This window comes from Danio rerio, chromosome 10 (genome assembly GCF_049306965.1).
Source record: "Danio rerio strain Tuebingen ecotype United States chromosome 10, GRCz12tu, whole genome shotgun sequence".
Lineage (NCBI taxonomy): Eukaryota > Metazoa > Chordata > Actinopteri > Cypriniformes > Danionidae > Danio > Danio rerio.
This window is the reverse complement of record NC_133185.1, coordinates 14,747,758-14,768,822: the sequence shown is the minus strand read 5'-3', so window position 1 is coordinate 14,768,822 and position 21,065 is coordinate 14,747,758. Positions and strand designations below refer to the sequence as shown.

General features: G+C 36.1%; 2 protein-coding genes across 4 annotated transcripts in view; one reads left to right on the top strand and one right to left on the bottom strand.

The window, feature by feature from the left end:
- The window catches only part of LOC137496564 (uncharacterized), a 251,045-nt gene that overhangs the window by 85,494 nt on the left and 144,486 nt on the right, over window positions 1-21,065 (top strand). The gene's annotated exons all lie outside the window — the stretch shown is intronic.
- epha5 (EPH receptor A5) overlaps window positions 1-21,065 on the bottom strand; it is a 214,681-nt gene that overhangs the window by 162,868 nt on the left and 30,748 nt on the right. For all 3 annotated transcript variants that reach the window (XR_012386171.1, XM_001338028.9, XM_021479281.2), the window contains exon 3: window positions 12,364-13,027. Coding sequence is in view for 2 of the 3 variants with exons in the window: in XM_001338028.9 (XP_001338064.4) it covers window positions 12,364-13,027 (664 nt within the window). In the remaining variant the exon portion in view is untranslated. The remainder of the gene's footprint in view (window positions 1-12,363; window positions 13,028-21,065) is intronic.

Below are 21,065 nucleotides of genomic sequence, written 5' to 3'. Positions count from 1 at the left end.
CCAGCCACCCTACCAAATGTGTTTGTAGATTACAGATTTGGCTGGTTAGACAGCCACTATCACTAGCCACTTTGACTGTTTTTTTTTTAAGTTGCCAGTGCTGGTTCATCACAAAAATTTGAATCTAAGTTTATGATCGTTTGTAAATATCCATGCAAATGTGACCTTAGAATCGAGAAGCAGCATGACTGATAAAAATAATGTTAAAAAAAAAAAAACAGGTGAATACCGAAAAAACAAAATTGTGGCTAGTAAAAATGACAAGTGCCTAGTAATGTTGAGAAACTACTAGCCAAAGTAACTGGTGATCAAAAAAGTTAATGTCAACACCTGCTCTTGCTTTGTTTTGGAATTTATTTAAATGTAGTGGTGGGTAGGCATGGGCCGGTATAAGATTCTGACGTTATGGTAACCTTGGATAAAATATCACTGTTTCATGGTATCACGATATTGTGCTCACTGCTCTAAAATATATTCTTTTTCAATGTCTGGGTAAAAAACTTTTTTCCCCTTTGAAAACAATATATTTTATTTTTTTGAAAGATTTATAATATTTTGGAGCAGTAAATATGCCAGGTTAAGTAATGCAAATGGATCATTGACTTCTGCTGTCTTCATTTGTATAAAAAACACAGATTTCTTTACAATTTAAAATGGCATCTTTGGATATATATATATATATATATATATATATATATATATATATATATATATATATATATATATATTTTTTTTTTTTTTTTTTTTTTTTTTTTTTCTGAGGGAGATACTGTTATCCTACAAAAAAATGTAAAAATAATAATAATAATAATACACTTACATACATACACTTACCTTAAGAACAGTATTACAAAAAAATTTGGCAAAATGTTGGTGGTTTTAAAACCTTGAATTTTCCAAGTTATACCTTAAAAATGGTTATCGTCCCATGCCTAATAGGTGGGCAAAGCGGGACTTCATGAAACATTGAAACAGTTGAAGTTAATGTGTCGAAGCTTCAAAATGTTTCGAAATCCGTCTCTACAGTGACAACTAGTGGTCAAATTATATGTATTGCTCTGGAACAGCTTCAGTAAATAATCAGTTAAGCAAATTTAGGTAATAAACCCTATGTTGTAGAGTCGAGGTTTCAAGTGATTTAGTGAAGCGGTAAAAGTTCCTGACTAGCAGAAATAATGGATGAGTTTAATTCCAGGGTAATGCAGCTATAGATGTTTTTAAAAGCTTTGTCCTTGTAACATGTTTTGTTTTACAATTGGTCTGACATCAAAATGAACACTTTGTTATTAAATATGTCTTGTTTTGGTCATATTTTTCTCCAACCCTGACAGTCAAAAGCAGATTCGCCAGATCTCCAAATGCTTCTGAAATGACAGATGCTTTCAATCACTTTAGTCAAGTAACCAAGTGTTTCGAATCACATTACTCACATAATCTGGGTGTTTTAAAACATGCTTCGGTGCAGTGTTTCGCAACACATTAAAAGTAACTTTAAGTGACATTAACTGACATCAACAACTAACATTAAACTAGAACACTGTACTTACAACATAACCACATGTTCTGGAAAATGTCCACATTATGGTAAAAACAGGGTAAAGATTACACCTAATTATACTACACTAAGGATTTGTTAACCCAGTCGTTAACACTGTAATCATGAATGTGTCAGGAAAAAACAATGACCAAAGGTACAATATATTGCACCAAATACTTAATTACACTAAAGGCCAGCCACTATCAGAAAGTCTGACTCACAATACACAACTGAACACAATATATTGCAAATAACAACCCACAACACATATCTAAAACTCAGCCAGTTCTTGTCTCCCACTGGTGTTAGCATGATGTGCTTTCTAAAATACCTGTGTCTTTTTAGTTTATATCCACAGTAGCTCAATCCCTTGGTATGTAGCGAGTGACCAGATCGAGTTTGACATTTGCAGCTGTACTTGCTGACAGAAATGAAAATAGAGGGAGATCATTGGAGATCCCGCTCTTTCAGAAAGCTTCCGCCCATAGAGCCTGTCTGAATCCACAGAGGGTCGAACGTCATCCACCCCCCTCCTGTACTTCTCTGTGTTTCTGCCTCACTCACACCTCCACAGGACAGGCCTGCCAGAACAGTCTCTGCCAATTAGTTTGCCATGGTCACCACTGTATTTTTTATATCACACATGGACTGGCCATTTAGAATATTGATGCATGGAGAAAAGAAGCCTTTAGTTTCTCTCTGTTGCATTAAAGACTCTGTAGTATAAAGTTGCTGCAGTGAGGTTTGTATGCAAATCTACAGACTGGCAAAAATGGAACAAAAATGTCTGGTTGATAAATTGTATGAATGATAAGCACATTTTAGGTATTGTAACAACAGGGAGTAACACCAACAACTGAGGTAAGATCCAATATGCAGGTTTATTCACAGTCAGGCAAGCAGTGGTCAATACGGGTGCAAACAGGTGTGTGAGGACAATCCAGAATCACAGTCGAATACAGGCAAGAGGTCAGAAAGGCAGGCGGCAGGCAAAGACAAAGAGGCTAACAAGGCTTAAGGTGCACAAGATAACAAGACTGGGAAATGCGTTGTAATGCTACTGTGACAGATAACAAGACTCAGCAATCTGAATGAGTGTGTGTGCTGCTTAAATAGTGTGTTATCAGTCTTTGACAATCCTCAGGTGGTGTGAATGTAATCAGTCTAGATGAGGAAGCATGTGTGAGTGTGACCGGAGTGCATGTATGAATATGTAGTCCAGAAATTGCAGATTTGTAGTCCATGGTTATTGTAGGTGCAAATCAGCAATCTTATGGGAAATGATCGCTGGTAATCGTGACAGGTATATACACTGAGCACATTCACGACAGTCATATTGGGTGATTCTAGAATTTTGGCAATGTTTTGTGTCTCCAAGATAAACCTTCTATTATTAAAAAATACAACTTTAATGAAACTACTAATACTGGAACTACTAGAATTGCCATAGCAGTCATTTTGACCTTTCTTATATAAGACGTCATATTGTTATGACTTTTTTATATTCAAAGCTTTTATTGAGATAATAAAAGAGAAAGTTAAATTAGGCTTTGGATGTATGTAATCATATATAATTATATATATATATATATATATATATATATATATATATATATATATATATATATATATATATATATATATATATATATATATATATATATGCACAATTATATATTTACAAATATAATTAGTCATAGCCCTTAAAATATGATATTTTTAAAGCCTATAAATGCATAGTTAGGTTATGTTAGATTGCCCTTGAATATAAGCGACTAACTTGCATTTTCACTTTCTCAAGGAGGGGAGAAGGGTTTTTTGTGGCACTGAATATGCTGTTTTGAAAGACATATCTGAAGTAAAGTTATGTTCTTTTCCAACAGAAAGTTGTGCTTTTTTAAGCATAAGGTTGCTAGGCAACCAATCAAATTTAGGGCCAATCATTCACCCGTGCATCAAGGCGCAAGACGTGCATGGTTGTTGCGATTTGTTACTATTTTCAGGCCAGCACAATTCTAGTTTGTAGAGTGCGTACAACACCGTTTCCTTATCCACGAAAATAAAAAAGTCAAGTAAAGAGTAAAGGCTCGTGCAAATGTTCTGTTTAAGACTCAGTTGCATCATGCAGTGGCACATTTGCTATTTACATGGCGAACTTTGTAAGTGTAAAAACTAAATGCCTCACTATAACAATTAAAGGGAATGGGAGATGAGACTGATTGGTTTAATGCATGTTATGCACAAAACACACCTATAACTCATTAAGAGAATTAGCATAACCCTGTTAGACCATTCCCTTACCCCAACCTTTAGTTTTGTGCGTTCACGTGAAGGGGTAGGGGTGACAATTCTCTTTGGCTTAAAGGCGTAGGGGGAAGGGCTAGATAGTAGGGTTGCTCGATTATGGGAAAAAATCATAATCACGATTATTTTGGTCATAATTGTAATCACGATTATTCAGAATAATTATCAGTTAAAGTCAAAATTATTTGCCCTTCTGTGAATTTTTTGAAAAATAAATAAATAAATAATGTTTAAGTTAGTAATTTTTCATAGTATTTCCTATATATTTTTTTAATAATAAGAAAGGCTTATTAGTTTTATTTCAGCTAGAATAAAAGCAGGTTACATTTTATAACTACTGTTATACAATGACTTGCCTAATTAACCAAATGAGGGTTAATATGAATAATCACTAACCACCACGCTCTGACACAAATGTGCATGTATTTGACCATTAAATTGCTCACATTAAGATGGCGTTAGATGTGTGTGCTCTGCTCGTCTCCGAGCCTGTCCGAGGCTAAGCGCAGCACGCGCAGCACGCGCACACACAAGTGCATGCACTCTTTTTTGCGCTTTTAAAAATATGAATGATTTGAACGTACATCAATGAATGATGCGCATCCCGTGCTGCAAACACTACATTGCAGCACATGCTTTTAGTCATTTTCGTGGGACTGAGCTTTGCAGAGCAACAAATGTGTACAATTAGAAAGGGGGTAAAGTAAGTCAAATAATATTACATATTTTTAAAAGTAATGCGTTGCTTTAATCTTTACTTTATAAAAGTAATATTATTATGTAATGTGCGTTCACTGTAATGTACAATCACTGCCAATAACAAACTAAAATTATTTCCATGTTGGATTCTAAGTGGACTACACACACACACACACACACACACAGACAACGCGCGCAGTACAGCGGACCCGGTGAGCGAGGGAGGGATCCCTTTAGATTCATCCACACGCACGATTGCATTCATCAAATTTGCTTAAACTAAGCATTCTAAAGTATGGCTGTATTTTACAAGCAAGCATTCTGACACAGCAATGTAATACTCTAAAATGTGAGGGCTCATGGAAGTAACGTTAGCTTAAAGACAGAGAATAGGGCTCTTTTTGACAGCTTGCGACTTCATCCGCTACTTTCACTACAGTACATTTACATGGACACTAAGGGTGTCACGATCCTCCAAATCCTCGATTCGATTACATTTTCGATTCTAAAGGCACGATTCGATTCAATTTTCGAATATGAATAATTAATTAATGACCAATTAATTATTTGTAGCCTACCGTTTAAACTACCTGACCTGCATGGTCTTTGTTAAACAAATACCCATAAACAAATCATACGATACACACATAATTACCACCTGTCCATCACTTTTTCTGCGGGACTCATGAATAGGCAGTGATCTGTGTCGTTATAATGGCATCGGTAAAAAAGACGCACAACCAACAGGAACCAGCCAACAGTATCTGAGGTGTTCGCTAAAATGACTAAGTACAAGTGAGTGAAAGATTGAAGCAGTCCTCTGACTGCCTGGACCTGCTGTCTCGAGCACATGGCTGTGTCTGTGTGGTCACGTGATGTGCATTTTCAGAGGTAGAGAGGAAGGAGGGCTGCTCAGAAATGCTTCACGCCACTGTGGATGTCAAATCATTGTCATTTTAAAATGCCATTTAAAAACAAAGACAGTGTAAACAGGGCCTGAGTGTGTACTTTTCGCGAGCGGATTTGCAACGGGGGCGGGCGGAGGACCGCGATGCCGGTGTTGTCTATTGGACGAACCGTACGTAATACGTACATAGCAGAGCTTGCAAAACTGTGTTTTTTTTTTTTGTAGACAACACGAATGTTGTCAACATAACTCACTGGAAATCCAAAATGCTTACACACCGGCGACTTCATTGAAAGAGGAGAGGGTTTAAGTTCAGTCGACAGGTCTCCTGCTTCTGCAGTTTAAAGGGTCACGAAACACCAAAACACATTTTTTGAGCTGTTGACAGTCGTATATGTGTCCCACACTGCTAAAAACACTATTAGGACACCTATATTTCACTAAAAAGTGTAAATTGGTTGTTTTTGCGTTATTTCAAGCAAATTCGTACTTCCTGTTTGAAACGAATTTTTGAAGCTGCGTCACGGTCATGACATAATAGCGTTGTATTCCAGCGTGCAGACTGGACGTCTGTGCCAGAGTGAGTCTTATTACGTCTTACAGTGTGTTGCATTAATGCATGAGTAAGGCTTGGTTCAAACCAATCAGCGCGCTCTATTGTGCAACTTCATTAATATTAATTAGTGTCACCGTGTTTACGTCACAGAGACGCCACGTTGTGTTGGCAAAACAAGCGTGAAGTGTTGCTTTTATAGTTTGCTGCCATTAAGTTTCGTTTTCATTTTCTCTCTGTGAGAGCTCAGCTGGATCACGTGTGGATTAACAGTGTACGTGACGCTCGACAACAATAACTTACGTGTCTAAGGAGGTTTATTGTTTACCTGAGAGCTGTTCTCATCTGCAAACGCTGAGATCTGGATTCGCTTGTAACGTTAGTCTCCTCTTCATAAAGACGCGGCTCTAGTTGCTGGTGATTGTCCTGTCTCTACAGATTTGGTAAGTGAGCGACCAGTGCTCTTTGTTTATTCAGTTTGTTTGTATCGAATTAAGTTAACTATTGCACTGAGTGCAAACATAGCACCGCATTTTGTGACCGGAATAACACACGCGGCTTTCTGACGCTACCTGCCGTGTGCATCTAAGTTTCCGGGAAATGCAGAGTTTTTTTTTTCTCATTCGCCGTGCGGTATCAAACATTGCATGAAAAATACACGCTTAGAGCAGATCCTCGAATCAAATTTTGCGTTTGTCGCGAGGGGCATGAATGAATTCCCTGAATGAAAGAGCCAAACTGCAGTTAAAGTCCAACATTTAATAATTTGGCAAATAATTCGACTACAGATGTCCATGTAGGTTAAACACCATCACTTTCTCATGTGTGTGTATTTTGACTAAAACTCGCGCGTGCCCAAATATACACTCCCACACCATCCCACTTTAGTTCCTCGGACACTCCCCCCTAAACAGAGCTGGACACGCCCACTTTTCTGACTTTTTCCAAAGTAGAGGTGTGAAAACACCCAGCTGAAACGAGGGGGTTTCATGGCCCTTTAACAAGCACTTCAACAAGCTTGTTTTTTTCCCGCTTGGCAAGCCAAGCTGACGTGATATGGGGGCGTGGCAGCATCGACGATTCTATTTTTTGATTCGATAATCGACATTGAGCATAAATTTCGAACGATTTCGATTCAAAATCTAAATCGTGACACCCCTAATGGACACCAATACTCAGGATTTATGATTAAGAGTCTACTATGTAAGCAACAATTTTTGATTACCTACAAGGATCATGCGACTCCCGAAATGCGGGGTTTTTTCTTTCCTTCCACCATGCGGTATCAAACTCCATTAAAACATCCTGAATGCAAATATGCTGAATGAAAGTGAAGTGCTGAACTGCAGTTAAAGTCTGAAGATTAAAAATTAAACATACAAAATTGCATGAAACTCTGGAGGAAACGCAGGATAGCCTGATGATGTGACATTTTTTTATACTGAAACTTTCCTTCTAAAAGCGTGTCCTTGGTCTTATCCAAATTTCTTTGCACATTAAACACACGCAGGGCCGGAGCAAGCTGAACTGGTGCTCTATGCAAACGGCAATTTAGCCGCCCTCAACCCGAAAGTGAAAAAGGAAGTGAACGGTTTGCTGATGAAAGCGAGCACATTAAGGGAGAGGGTGGGTGTAGCTGATGAAAGTGAAGAACGGGGGGTTCACTTACTATTCTGCTGAACACATGTCGACCACAACAGGATAAAAAAAAAAAAAAAATGCAATTCAATATATATTCCAGTTCAATATATATATATAGTCAGAGGGTTAATCTTGGTTTCAGTTTAGAACATTATTAGTTTGTAAAACTATATATAAATATATATATATATATATATATATATATATATATATATATATATATATATATATATATATATATATATATATATATATATATATATATATATATACATATATATATATACATATATATATATATATACATATATATATATACATATATATATATATACATATATATATATATATATACATATATATATATATACATATATATATATATATATATATATATATATATATATATATATATATATATATATATATATATATATATATATAGTTTTACAAACTAATAATGTTCTAAACTGAAACCAAGATTAACCCTCTGACTATAATTCCACCAACAAATTCTACAATCATTGTATCCATATTACTGTTCTTGAAATGAAAGATCCTTAAGGCCTTTCTTGTTGTTCAATTCCACAAAATGGGACTCTAAAAGTCGTTTGGCTCATTAAATCTATTCCACTAAATTGCAATGAGGTACAAACTCTCATCTAAGCTATCAACCCTTTGCGTTATTTCATTCCTGCTCTAATAAAAGTCATTGTTTACGTGACTAACTGAATGTATTCAGTGCATCTCCCTAAAGAGCAGCCAGGCAGTCTATTTCCTCTTTATCTCAGGTGACTGTCATGTTTACATTAATTTTATAATTGCTCGCACAAAACATCTGAATAGGAACAGCACTGTACCCACACCCACAGTTCCGACTACTCATTGTACCGTTTTGCCAGCTGAATTGCAGCCTGTCCTCCAAACAAAAGCACTGAAAGCGTTTCCGACAATTTGCCGGCTGGTCTGCTTGGAAACCCGGCCAACAGCACAAACCGACTTACATTGCAGAGGCACTGGACGTTCCCTTAGGACAGCTCAATGGAAATTAATTCACGCAGAAATATCAAACTGCGCTCAAAAAAGAACCCTTATCACTAGGCGGCAACTCCGACAGCAGACAAAGAAAGCAATCTGTGCAGAGGAAGAAGAGGACGAAGGCTGTGTTTCATTCACAGGACACACTGCCCTCCTCCACCACTGGAGCGTGCATCCCTCCATCAATTCCAGTCTTTTTCAGCCAAGCCATCATTATATCCTCCGGGCTCCAGTGGTGTGGATGGGGGTTGGGTAAACCACAATAACTAAGGCCTGGGATTTCAGATCAAACCTGATTTTAAAACCACAAACGTGAGTACAGTTCCAACATAGTATAGTCCTCTGAATGCACATAGATGAGAGAGGTCATATGCTTGCTAATTGTAGTAACCAGTTTTATAGATCTCACAGAAATGCATGTGATCAAATGTGACTTTAGGATAAAAACAAACATTGAGAACAATCAACCTTGTCAGTTGGATGTTCAGGCATGTTTCAGCTATTAAAGCATGCAAATCTGGTGGGTGAAGCCTGCTCTTGTTAATATCAGAGAGTTGTAAAAAAGGTTTGACATTTATGATTTGGGAATAGGGAGGCTGACTCGGTTAAGAACAGTAATAATTGTATCTACAGTACACAAAAACACAAAGAATGGTCCCTTCCTATTTTTTTTTTTTTTTTTGATAAGTTCTTAGTAACACAAAGTTTTCTGAAGCTTGAATAGGGAACTTGTTTACAGTCAAAAACGTATGGAAGTTTTTCTGAAGTTTAGGAGAAACAATTTTCCTTAGGAGATTAAAAAAGATTGAACCATTCCAGTTCAATTATGCTAAAGTACAGCCCCCCCTGTGATTTATTTATTTATTTTTATTTTTCAATCGCTGTTAAATAGATTTACATACTAGTTAAAATAACTAATTTCTAAAAACACATTTCTTGTTTTTGCTAGGATTTTTTGGTGGAAGAACATAATATTTTTAACTGTTGAGTAATGCAGGCTTCCAAACAACATGAAGGAATAAAGTTAACATATTAATTTTTAGAAATTTAAGTGGCCTGAAAATGAAACAATTAAGTTACCCCCAAAAAGAAAAACAAAGAAAAACAAGAATTGCTTTAGGGCTGGTTGAATAATTGTAAAGTAATCAAAATGAACACTCCAAACCAATAATCAATCTAATTATTTCAAGTCGAAACAATTTTTTTTCATTTACTTACCTTACTGCGTGTGGTGTCATGTGTCCCTGTTCTGTTTGTTACAATTGTGTTACTTTGCACTATATTAACGATGATCGGAAGCTGGGCCAGAGATGCCCTTGAGATGGCATATTTTCCACTACATCAAAATTATTTAAATGAAACATTTGTTTACAAAAGATGCAAGAAATGCAGTTTAAAATATTATTTACAGCATTATAGAGTTATTGTATTTAGAAGAGATACTGCTTATTTTCTACTTTTTATATAAAAAACATTTAAAATAATAAATTTTGTTTCCAAAAGTGCAAGTTATTTATTTTCACTCTTTAATAAGAAAAAGTTCCTGTTCATTTTGGGCAATGTGTGTTTTAATTTCAATTGTTCGACAGTGATGTTCAATAAATAATCATAAATAGATACAAATGAAGTAATGCTTCCTTCATTTGGAAATCTCTCACTTGTAAAATGTGAGCACATTTACTGTGCAAAACCTGTCAGTGAACTTTAAGAGCAAATAATAACAATGGAGGAAAATAAAAAATGGAGGAAAAACTAGTGTAAGTTTGGCACGAGCACTGTGTCTGTTTGACGTGTCATCTGATCAGTATCACAATCAGGTCGAAAAGTTTAAAAAAAAGTTGAGGAGAGATTGTTAATTCTCTTTAAAAGTCAGGTGAGCAACACAACTTTCTAAAGCTAAAGCCTTCTTTTTCCATTATGTAGTTAATAACAAAAAATATTCTATGTCACCTAATGTTGTTTCCATGTCTTTCCTCAAATTTGTTAGGTTGTGACAGGTAGTTTGGACAAAGTTGTCGGTGATTCTTCCTATTTTCTTTAAGTCATGCAATGTGAACTCTCCTGTCGCCAATCCATCCTACAGTGTAAACCCAGAATGCTAACCCAGATGGTTATGCAGTTCAAAAACATCCATGACACGACTACTTTGAAAATCAAGCAGTCTGAACTGCATTAATTGTAATTAAGTTAAAATGTTCAAGTAATCGAGAGTTTAAATTTAGGCCAAATCGCCCAGCCCTAAATTATATTGTTTCTGCTCATTTTAAATAATTTGGAGAAAAAGCAAATATCATTTGTCCAATGTAGTTATATTGCAATACTAGTTTTTGCTTCAATTCGGTTAAAGCTAGTTTAATTAGTAAAGTTATTGACAACAGTAATGTTAAAGTCACCAGCAATCTAGCTACTGCGGATCACTGGAGAACTATAGTTACAAGCCCTGCCATGCACCACACACAAACACCTGTTCTGGTTTTATATTGATCACACACACACACACGCACACACACACACAGCTGGGAGCTGCTCAAGGATTGATTTGACAGACTATAAATAAAGCACACTTGCACACACAGGGTTGAGTCTTGTTAACCTGTAAACATTCATTGCCTTGTTTTCTAAACTCTTGCTTATTTGATTGACTTTTGCAGTTAGCCACCTGAACCGACCTCTTTGCCTGTGACTCGACTACTCTTTTTTGATTACCCTGTGTGATACTGTTTGCTCCTGTGATTGACCATTGCCTATCTGACCATTCTGATTAAATAAAGACGCTGTATTTGGATCTTCAACCCCAATATCATTACCAAGTGGCTTGTTTTGTCATGAATCTGAAAATGGGGGCTACTACTATTGACCATATAATATTATGGTCAATATGGACTTATAACATTATAATAGCTTTGTCAGGTTTTATTATTGTTATATTTGCTTAATCCAGTCAAACTAAACTAAATAATATTTTTTTTCCAGAATAAAAAAAATCCCCCTGTTAAACAGCACTTGAGAAATATAGGAGGGCTAATAATTTTGTCTTCAGCTGTATAAAAGTTTTGTGAAGCATATTTTGCACACTCTTACTTAATTGTTTTGGTAAAATTAACTTTTTTAGTCAGCCCAATTTACATCAATCAAAGTGACACCAACATCAAATAAAACTTAAATAATTTTCTTTTGGCTTAGTCACAATTTTAGAGGTTGCCAGTAATACAGTAATATAAAACTGTATTCAGCCTGAAGTGGGCTACTAAGTTGAGTCTTATTCATGTGAGTGAATCATCTGCCTATTACCCTTAAACCTTCTGACAGCTGTTAGACTTCTATCCCACTTCAACCATTTTCTCCATGATTAACGCCGCCTCTCATCACTGAGTCACGTAAATCCTTCTAATATCCTGACAAAGTCTCCTAAATACCTGCCGAGTGTTCTAAGTATTTCAAATACACATGCAGCCATTATGAACATTGCCAATATAAACTCGGTCTGCCATAATACAAGAAAAATTAAAGCCATAAAAACCACTAGATTGTGAAATGAATGTCACAGTCTACCCACGCCACACAAAGAGGTCAGACTCTCATCAGCGTCTGCGACATTCAGAAATGCAGTTCAAGGGGAATATGTCACACATGTGCGGCATCAGCAGCGTCCGCATTTGCATAATAATGAAGATGTTCACCAACCTTGACAGGAGCCATTAACTTCCTCATGGCCCGCCTGGCACATGCACCTCCCAATGGGCACCAGCCACTCCCCCTCAGCACTGCAATGCATCCTGGGAAGTTCATCGGCCACCGAGTTGTTGACGCAGGTCCCTGACACCTCCAGAAGCTGCGAGGAATCAGCCCCAGTTATAGTATCCGGGAAAAGGGCCAAATTCCTGACAACAAAAGGACACTTTTTGTAGAAGACACGGACGGACACGAGGGCGATACACGCGCCCAGGTCTTGGAAAGCCAAGTAGAAGCCTTTTTTGGTCAGTGGACCCAGATCCCTAACTTCCGTGTTTAGCTTCATGACTCTGTCTCCGAGATCAAGCTCCGTAAAGCTCTCGTCGGCGGCAATGGTGTCAATCTTTGAGTACTGGCTTTCCCGAATATTCCTTCTCTCCTCATCATTGGTTTCGTAATAGTACACGTTGAAAGTCTCCTTGCACGTCCCCAGACCTCCGGGGAGACTGTTGCAGTCCCGTAGGGTGAACTTGAGCTCCAGGAACACTCGCTGGGCACCTTGGGTTAATATCCAGTTGGTCTGCAACCAGTTGTTCTGGTTGTGCTCCATCACTTTGCACACTTGGTATGTGTGAATTGGTGCATAGTTCTCATCCACCTCTCCGATTTCTTCCCACTGAAAAAAAAAACAAGAAAAACAGAGTTTTTCATAAAAAAAAAAAGATTTTTGATCAAAAAAAAAAGAGTTTTAGAAACTAAAGGTATTTTCACAGTTGTAGATCAGTCCTCTTGGTTATTTTGGTCAATACCAAATCAGGAAGCAATAAATGTAGTCCTATATCACTTAAGGCCTTAATTCAGGAATGCTAAAATTGGTCATGGAGGGCCAGTGTCCTGAATAGTTTAGCTACAACTTCATTCAACACACCTGTCTGGAGGTTTCTAGTGTACCCAGAAAGAGCTTCATTAGTTGGTTCAGGTGTGTCTAATTGGGATTGGAATTGAAATATGCAGGACAACAGGCCTAAAGGACACAGATAGGGCAATGATTTAAATAAATGTATTTTTCTATTCTTTGTTTGAGGAAAAAAGAATCTCAAAAAGATTAAGTGATGGTATACTGTTTTTGACGTAGATGTGGTTGTAAATGCGTAATTTTGCTCATGTGTACCCCTAAACACAACAACAATGGCAGATGATGCCCCGTTTATACTACTACGTTTTAGTTTTGAAAGGCATTTTAGAATGAAAATGGGTGTGGTCCACAGTGGCGTTTCACCTAGCGTTTCTGAACAGCTCTCTGTCCATACCACACTGCTTAAAACGCACATCATATGACCACACACACTCTGGCATGCACTGCAGCGTATGCATGCATCTCACCTCCAGGCAGTCAACGGAGAGCTGTGCACAACAGACGGTTCATCAAGGATCTAACGCTGGATCTACTGTAATCTCACTATATTTGTTAAACACGATTTGTAATTAATCTTGTTGTCTATATTTCTCCAGGAATGGGTTGCAGTTAGAAGGGCATCCGCTGCGCAAAACATATGCTGGATAAGTTGGCGGTCCATTCCGCTGTGGCAACCTCAGATTAATAAAAGGACTAAGCCAAAAAGAAAATGAATGAATGAATGAATGAATTAATTAATTAATTAATCCATGAATGTTGTCTATATCTAATGACATATTCTCTGACTTTGGTCTTTTAAATCTATTGTTCTCGGGTAACGTGTTTTGGCTGAGCACAAAGATAAGGAAATATATTAAACACATGTACACTGATTCTGAACATTTGACTGATTGCTTGCCTTTATTTCCTATAATGTATAAACTTATTGTACGTTATACTTTTATAATGGCCATTATAATAGTATGGTTATGTTTTGGATTCCACACTGAAAATGAAAGGAGGCAGTAATGTTATAGGTTCTGTTTAGTTATAAATATGCATACAGTAAATATGACGGTCATATAAATATGTAGCTACACGATGCCTCACAATTTTTGGTGTCTGTTAAGTTGCTAATATCAAAATGAGAATAGGCAAATCCTTATATCATGTTTTCATTTTTATTGTAAAGATAGTGAAACAACGTAGCCAGGGTGATGTAAATAGGGTTATAAAGTACACTGTTCCTTTTAAGATAGCCGACATGTAATTGGGAGTTTGTTTTCCATAAAAAATTTAGCAAAGTCTAAAATTACAACGAAAGGATGCAAGACTGAACAGTGCTTATGCTACTTATTATTGAGGAAAAAGCCAGAATCAGATGAATGTCTGCAGCCATGCCTCTTCAGTATTTTCAAAATGCTCCGTTTTCAGCACTCAAAAACTCTGGGGTAGTGTGGACGGATAGCGTAACCGTAGCAAAATGTATACGTTTTAAAACGAAAATGTATTAGTGTAAACAGGGCCTGGGAGAGAGGTACAGTTTCATAAACATCAAGCAAACACCCTTGATCTTTATTTTTCAAAACATTCGAATCTTTATTTTTCTTTAACTATTCGAAACTAGTTTTACACTGTTTAAAGATGTGGTGTGACATGGTTGTGCTTCTCATCTGATGTATACCTCTTTAAAAATTATCTGCGAAATTTAAACTGAAGTATTAGGTGAAAAAAAATGTTAACCCATTTAGGTGGAAGTGACAAACTGCATGTTTAGCTGTTCCTTTCTTCTAAATGCAACTTTTGTCAATATTTAGAAGTACACTAGCTAACAGTCTTTAAGACTTACATAGCGATACTAACCATTTTAATTTCATGCATGGGACCTTTAAAATGGTGTCCTTTTAAGGTTTGCACCAACTGACAGCATATCCTGTTTTTTGATTGTTGAGACATCTTTAGTCTGTTTTTCCCAGATTTTTTGACCCTAGAACCTACTTCAGAGTTCATTTTGAAGTAGACAAAGACCTAACTTTAACTCTCTTGGTCCATTAGTTTGCTGCTTATCAGGGTTCAGATGACAGTGTTCAACCACAAAAAAAGTCCAATAGTATTTAACTGAAACCTGACTAAAGTAATAACAACACTGCCTCATCAAACCATGTAAGTCATTTAATGACTCTCAGTTTTTCTTCATAGATTTATATATATTTTTTACTTTTTTATGATATTTATATGCTCATGATTAATTGTCACCTCAAACAAATGTAAAAAATGTCCTTTCATCAGATTATGTAACTAAAATATATACAGTATCTAACCTTAATAAGATTTCATACTTAAGCATAATATGACAAAGTGCATCTTGAGAGTAAATAAAAATATCAGTCACAAGTAATGTTTACTTTTTTTCTCTCTCTGTTTACTTCACACCTCACATATTTGTTTCTGTGTTTTCTTCACACATGACATATAATATTTAATCACAAGCATGATTTAAACATAAAAAAACAGGGTCATGTCTGTTCATATCTACCAACACAACCACTTTTTTCAGGGAAACCAGCAAAATCGTGTAATTTGTTTGGCCCAATGATGTTACAAAAAATATTTTTTGTACTTGTTTGTCAAGTTAAGCTCATAACCTTAACACATATAATATAATATATTCAAATTTCGAAGCACTTTTTATCTCAATCTGGTAACATACATCACAACCCAGATAGAAGGTTGCTGGTTCGAGGCTTGGCTGGATCAGTTAGCATTTCTGTGTGGAGTTTGCATGTTCTCTCTGTTGGTTGTGTGTTCATGTGGGTTTCCTCCGAGTGCTCCGTTTTCCCCACAGTCCAAAGACATGCGCTATAAATGAATTGGGTAAGCTAAATTGTTTGTAGAGTAGTTTATGTGTGTGAATGTTTGTATGGGTGTTTCGCAGTGATGGATTGCAGCTGTAAGGCCATCCACAGCATAAAACATATGCTGGATAATTTGGTGGTTCATTCCACTGTGGTGAACCCAGATTAAAGAGACTATGCCTATAAGATGCCTATATAGGCTTTTTCCATAGGCTTTTTGAAGATTGCAAATAATAAGCTTTGTGTTCAAACACTGTTCATTACACTTGATTTTGCTTTACAGTTGTTGTAAAAGTTTGACAACTGTATATGTATAAATGTGCCTACATAGAATTGTTATAAGACATATTTTAATAAGTGTATCGCTAGCATGCATACAGCCTGCTTATCTTAGTAACAGATGACAGAAAAATCTATATTTAATATTCTTTTTTTGTCACCAAATACAGTGAAAAAAGCCCATACAGTCACATATGCTATAAATTTTAAGGAGGAGTGAAAATATAGCAGTCATGACATACAGTTTAAGTCAGAATTTTTATTCCACCTTTTTTTTAACATTTGCGATTTTTTAACAGCGCAAGGACATTTTCATAGTATGTCTAATAATTTTTTTTTGTTGTGGGGAAAGTCTTATTTGTTTTATTTTGGCTAGAATAAAAGCAGTTTTTAATTATTTTAAATCAATTTTAAGGTCAAAAGTATTATCCCCTTTAGGCGATACATAGTTAACCTAATTAACCTAGTTAAGGCTTTAAATGTCACTTTAAGCTGTATAGAAGTGTCTTGAAAAATATCTAGTCAAATGTTATTTACTGTCATCATGGCAAAGACAAAATAAATCAGTTATTAGAAATGAGTTAAAACTTTTATGTTTAGGAATGTGTTAACAAAATCCTCTCTTCGTTAAACAGAAATTGGAGAAAATAAAATATACAGGGGGGCTAATATTTCAGGGAGGCTAATAATTCTGACTTCACCTGTAAAGTTAAATGTGTTCAGATGTAGAAAAAAACGACGTATCAATTGATCAAGGTAAAATGACAGTTAACATGTACTGTATTTTATTTTTACACATTTATTTACACGTTTGCATTACTGAGACCAGGAAAGAGACAGGCTGCACTGGTAAACAGTATCCCTACAACACCATTTAATTAAAATGAAGGATTAACAAATTAATCTGTCTTGCCAGTCTTTATAAGTGAAGGCATTATCTACACACAATATGAATTCCCAATTAGAAAAATACTACAAACTTTAAAATACTATTCATGAAAATACTTAAATAACAGACAAATCCAAATGCCCAAAGCAAGCGGGCTGCATTCCAGACCAGTTCAGCTTGATGACGTATAATGTCTCAGACACCGCCTGTAGTCCCATTTAACCAACTTGAAGTAACTGATCTGTAGAATAAAATGTGAAAGTATCTTGAGTTTGTTGTAACCACAAAGATCATTTTAGCGATTTAGCCGAGATCCCATTCAAAAAACCCACTGACTTTGGGACGAGGGAACCGGAACTGCTAAAATGCAAACTCGCTTCTGGGTTTTTGCATACAAATTGACATCACAGTTCCCCCACTCTATAAACGTTGTATTGATTATGAATAATTATGAGAATATTAGAGAATATTACAATTTTGTATTTTAATACAACACTGTACCACAATGGAACTCATTGAAACACCACAATATCAAACAAAATATTGCTGTATATGTTTTGCTGTCCGTAGAGATACTCAATAACAATGCATCAGGTGGCAAAGAGAATGGAAAAACAATCTGCCAGCTATAATCTGCGCAGTCAGGAGGGCTTGTAACATGGCAGTTAACAAAGCAAGACCTCAAAATGCACCCAGAGGGCCCGAACGGCCCTTCAGAGCTCTTCAAAAGCACAGTCAATGACCAGAGAGACCCTCCAGAGGCCTCATATTACCTCGGTCTGATGCTCTCTGAATGCCAGCGATTGTGAGCTGTGCGGACAGTAGAAGAACTAAGGTCTGGACCACTGGGAGTCATACAGAATCGCCTAATAGTGGAGTCTCGCAGTCCACACATTAAAAACACACTTGTTAAAGTAAAAGTTATTAACATTTGTGTGATTTTTTTCATTGTCAATTATATGCCAAATGATGTTTAATAGGACAAGGAGTTTATGTTTTTATTATTTTACAGCATGTCCTTAAATGTTTTTTTAGGCTAACTTCCCTAATTAACCCAGTTAAGCCTGTAAATTACACTTTAAGCTGGATAATAGTGTCTTAATATCCAGTAAAATAGTATGTACCGTAATCATCACAAATTAGTTATTAGAAATTAGTTATTAAAACTATTGTGTTTAGAAATGTGTTAATGTTAGAAGAAAAAAAAAATATTTCCATTACATAGCAATTGAAGAAAAATATACAGGGGGGCTAACAAGTCAATAAGATAATAATTCTGACGTCAAATGTATGCAGTACACCATACTTTTAAATGTTATGTCTTATTTTTTTTTTTATATACCACTTTACAACAAAGCCACTGTCACGCCTGGGGCCTGTTTCAGTAAGGAGGTTCAAACAACTCAGAGTTTAAACTTGAACTCTGAGTTGATTTACAGAGAGATTAAAAACTGAGTTTTCGGTTTCAGAACAGCTGATCTGAGTTGGGTCAATCAACTTCGAGTAGACCAACTCAGAGTTAAGCGCGCACACCGTGACTTTAAAAAGGCATTATCAATGGAGCGCAGACATTACGATTGACTATGGCAATATCTTATAGAAGAGATCACCATTTCTTTCTCCAGCTGAACTTGATGTTCTCATGCAAAGTTATAGCAAATATGAGTGTATATATTTGAAAAGAAGCAACCATCAGTGAAGAAGAGACAGTTAGCGTGGGAAAACAGCTGCTCAAGTTAATGCCTAATTTCACTTTTTAAGTATTTAAATATTTCAGTATAATAAAATAAGTAATGTAATTTGTGACGTTTATATATTTTTTTCTAAACTTTTTTATACATTTATTAGTTTTAAATGATTTAACAGTGCACTTGTGTGTCTGCCTTTTTTATTGATCAAGTGATAGAGGTTAATATAACATTTAGAAGGTAAGCAGTACTAAAAATAATTTTTAGAAAGAATAATAATCCCATTAATCTAGTTACAGTGCATGTCGAAGGTGAATTTAATTTAATTATTTATTAAAAAAGGATAAGCCATTCTAGTACAGTTCTTCTGTGTGTGACTAAAATGTAGGCAATAGCTATGTTTCCATCCAAATATATTACATAAATTTATGTGCAAAACTGGAATATTGCATAAAAGATGCGAATAAAGCAGAGATTCCATCCAACGAGTCAAAGAGAAAAAAATCGTCACTTCCTGATTAAACTGGCACCAAATATCAACAGTAAAAACAGAATTTACTGTGGTAGAAGAAGCTGCGTCAATTAATTCTTTATTTAGCCTAATTAATGTACTTGCGCCTCGATGTCAGAAGACAATGCTGAAACACAATGAACACATGGGGACGTCTGAAGCCATGAGACGCGGAGACTCTTGACACACACCAGACGTTTGGAGGTAATTAATAATATACACTAATACTGAAACAGTTAAGGCATTTTAGAATGACTAAAACAATATTTAAGACATGTTACAGTGTGCTCAGCCTGCTGGTTTGTCCATTTACACACATTTTCATTATCATATGATCATGATCTTTTTTTTTTTAATGTACATACTGTAATTTGTTCAGTAAAAGTGTTTCCATCGTAGTTTATGCGCACATTTTCTATCGAATAAAAGTTTATCCTACTCAGTTATGCGCGTTTTTTATACATATTTTAAAAAGTTATGTGCATCATGACGTTTCTATCAATCGTTTTTATGCACGTATCCAAAATGAGCATTAAAATAGGTGGGTGGAAACGTAAGGCTAAGGCGAGAAATACCGCTTCATCTTTAAAAAAGGGGAGGAGACAGACAGAAACTCTGAGTTTAGAGAATAAAACCTGCTTCTGACCAGGTTAGATTCACAGAGTAAGTTACCACAGTAACTCTTTCAGAAACAGGCTTGACTTACCCTGCTTTCTTGAGTTTAACAAACCTGCCATTTTAAAATGGAAAACCCAGAGTTTCTCTCATTTCAGGGTTAAAATACTCTGAGTTTTCAGTTAACCTCCTTTCTGAAACAGGCCCCTGGCCTCTCTCACAAAGGGACATGATCGCATGAGTTACCAAACACATAGATTTATTTACAAACACTCACTCAAAGGACACTGGAAACACAGGAGACTCAGGAACAACATGGTGTTTAGACAATTCATGAGGAGCAATACCGGACGAAGAACTAATTGAAAACGGGGACTTAAATACAAGGGACATGATTAAACTGATTATATAGAGGGGAGAGACACAGGTGAAACTCATGAAACATTAACAAATGGCGGGAACTAGGAGTCACATGATGAAAACACAGAGCACATTGAACAACACAGAACCTGGGGCCTGTTTCAGAAAGGAGGTTAAGTGAAAACTCAGAGTATTTTAACCCTGAAATGAGAGAAACTCTGGGTTTTCCGTTTCAAAATGACAGGTTTGTTAAACTCGAGAAATCAGGGTAAGTCAAGCCTGTTTCTAAAAGAAAGGTAACTTTAACTCAGAGTCAGTTACCGTGGTAACTTACTCTGTGAATCTAACCTGGTCTGGAGCAGGTTTTATTCTCTAAACTCTGAGTTTCTGTCGGTCTCCTCCCCTTTTTCAAAGATGAAGAGGTATTTCTCGCCTTAGCCTTACGTTTCCACACACCTATTTTAGAGCTCATTTTGGAGATGTGCATAAAAAAGATTGATGGAAACGTCATGATTCACATAACTTTTGAAAATACGCATAATAAAACATGTGCATAACTAAGTAGGTTAAACTTTTATTTGATAAGAGAAGATGCGCATAAACTACGAAGGAAACACTAAAC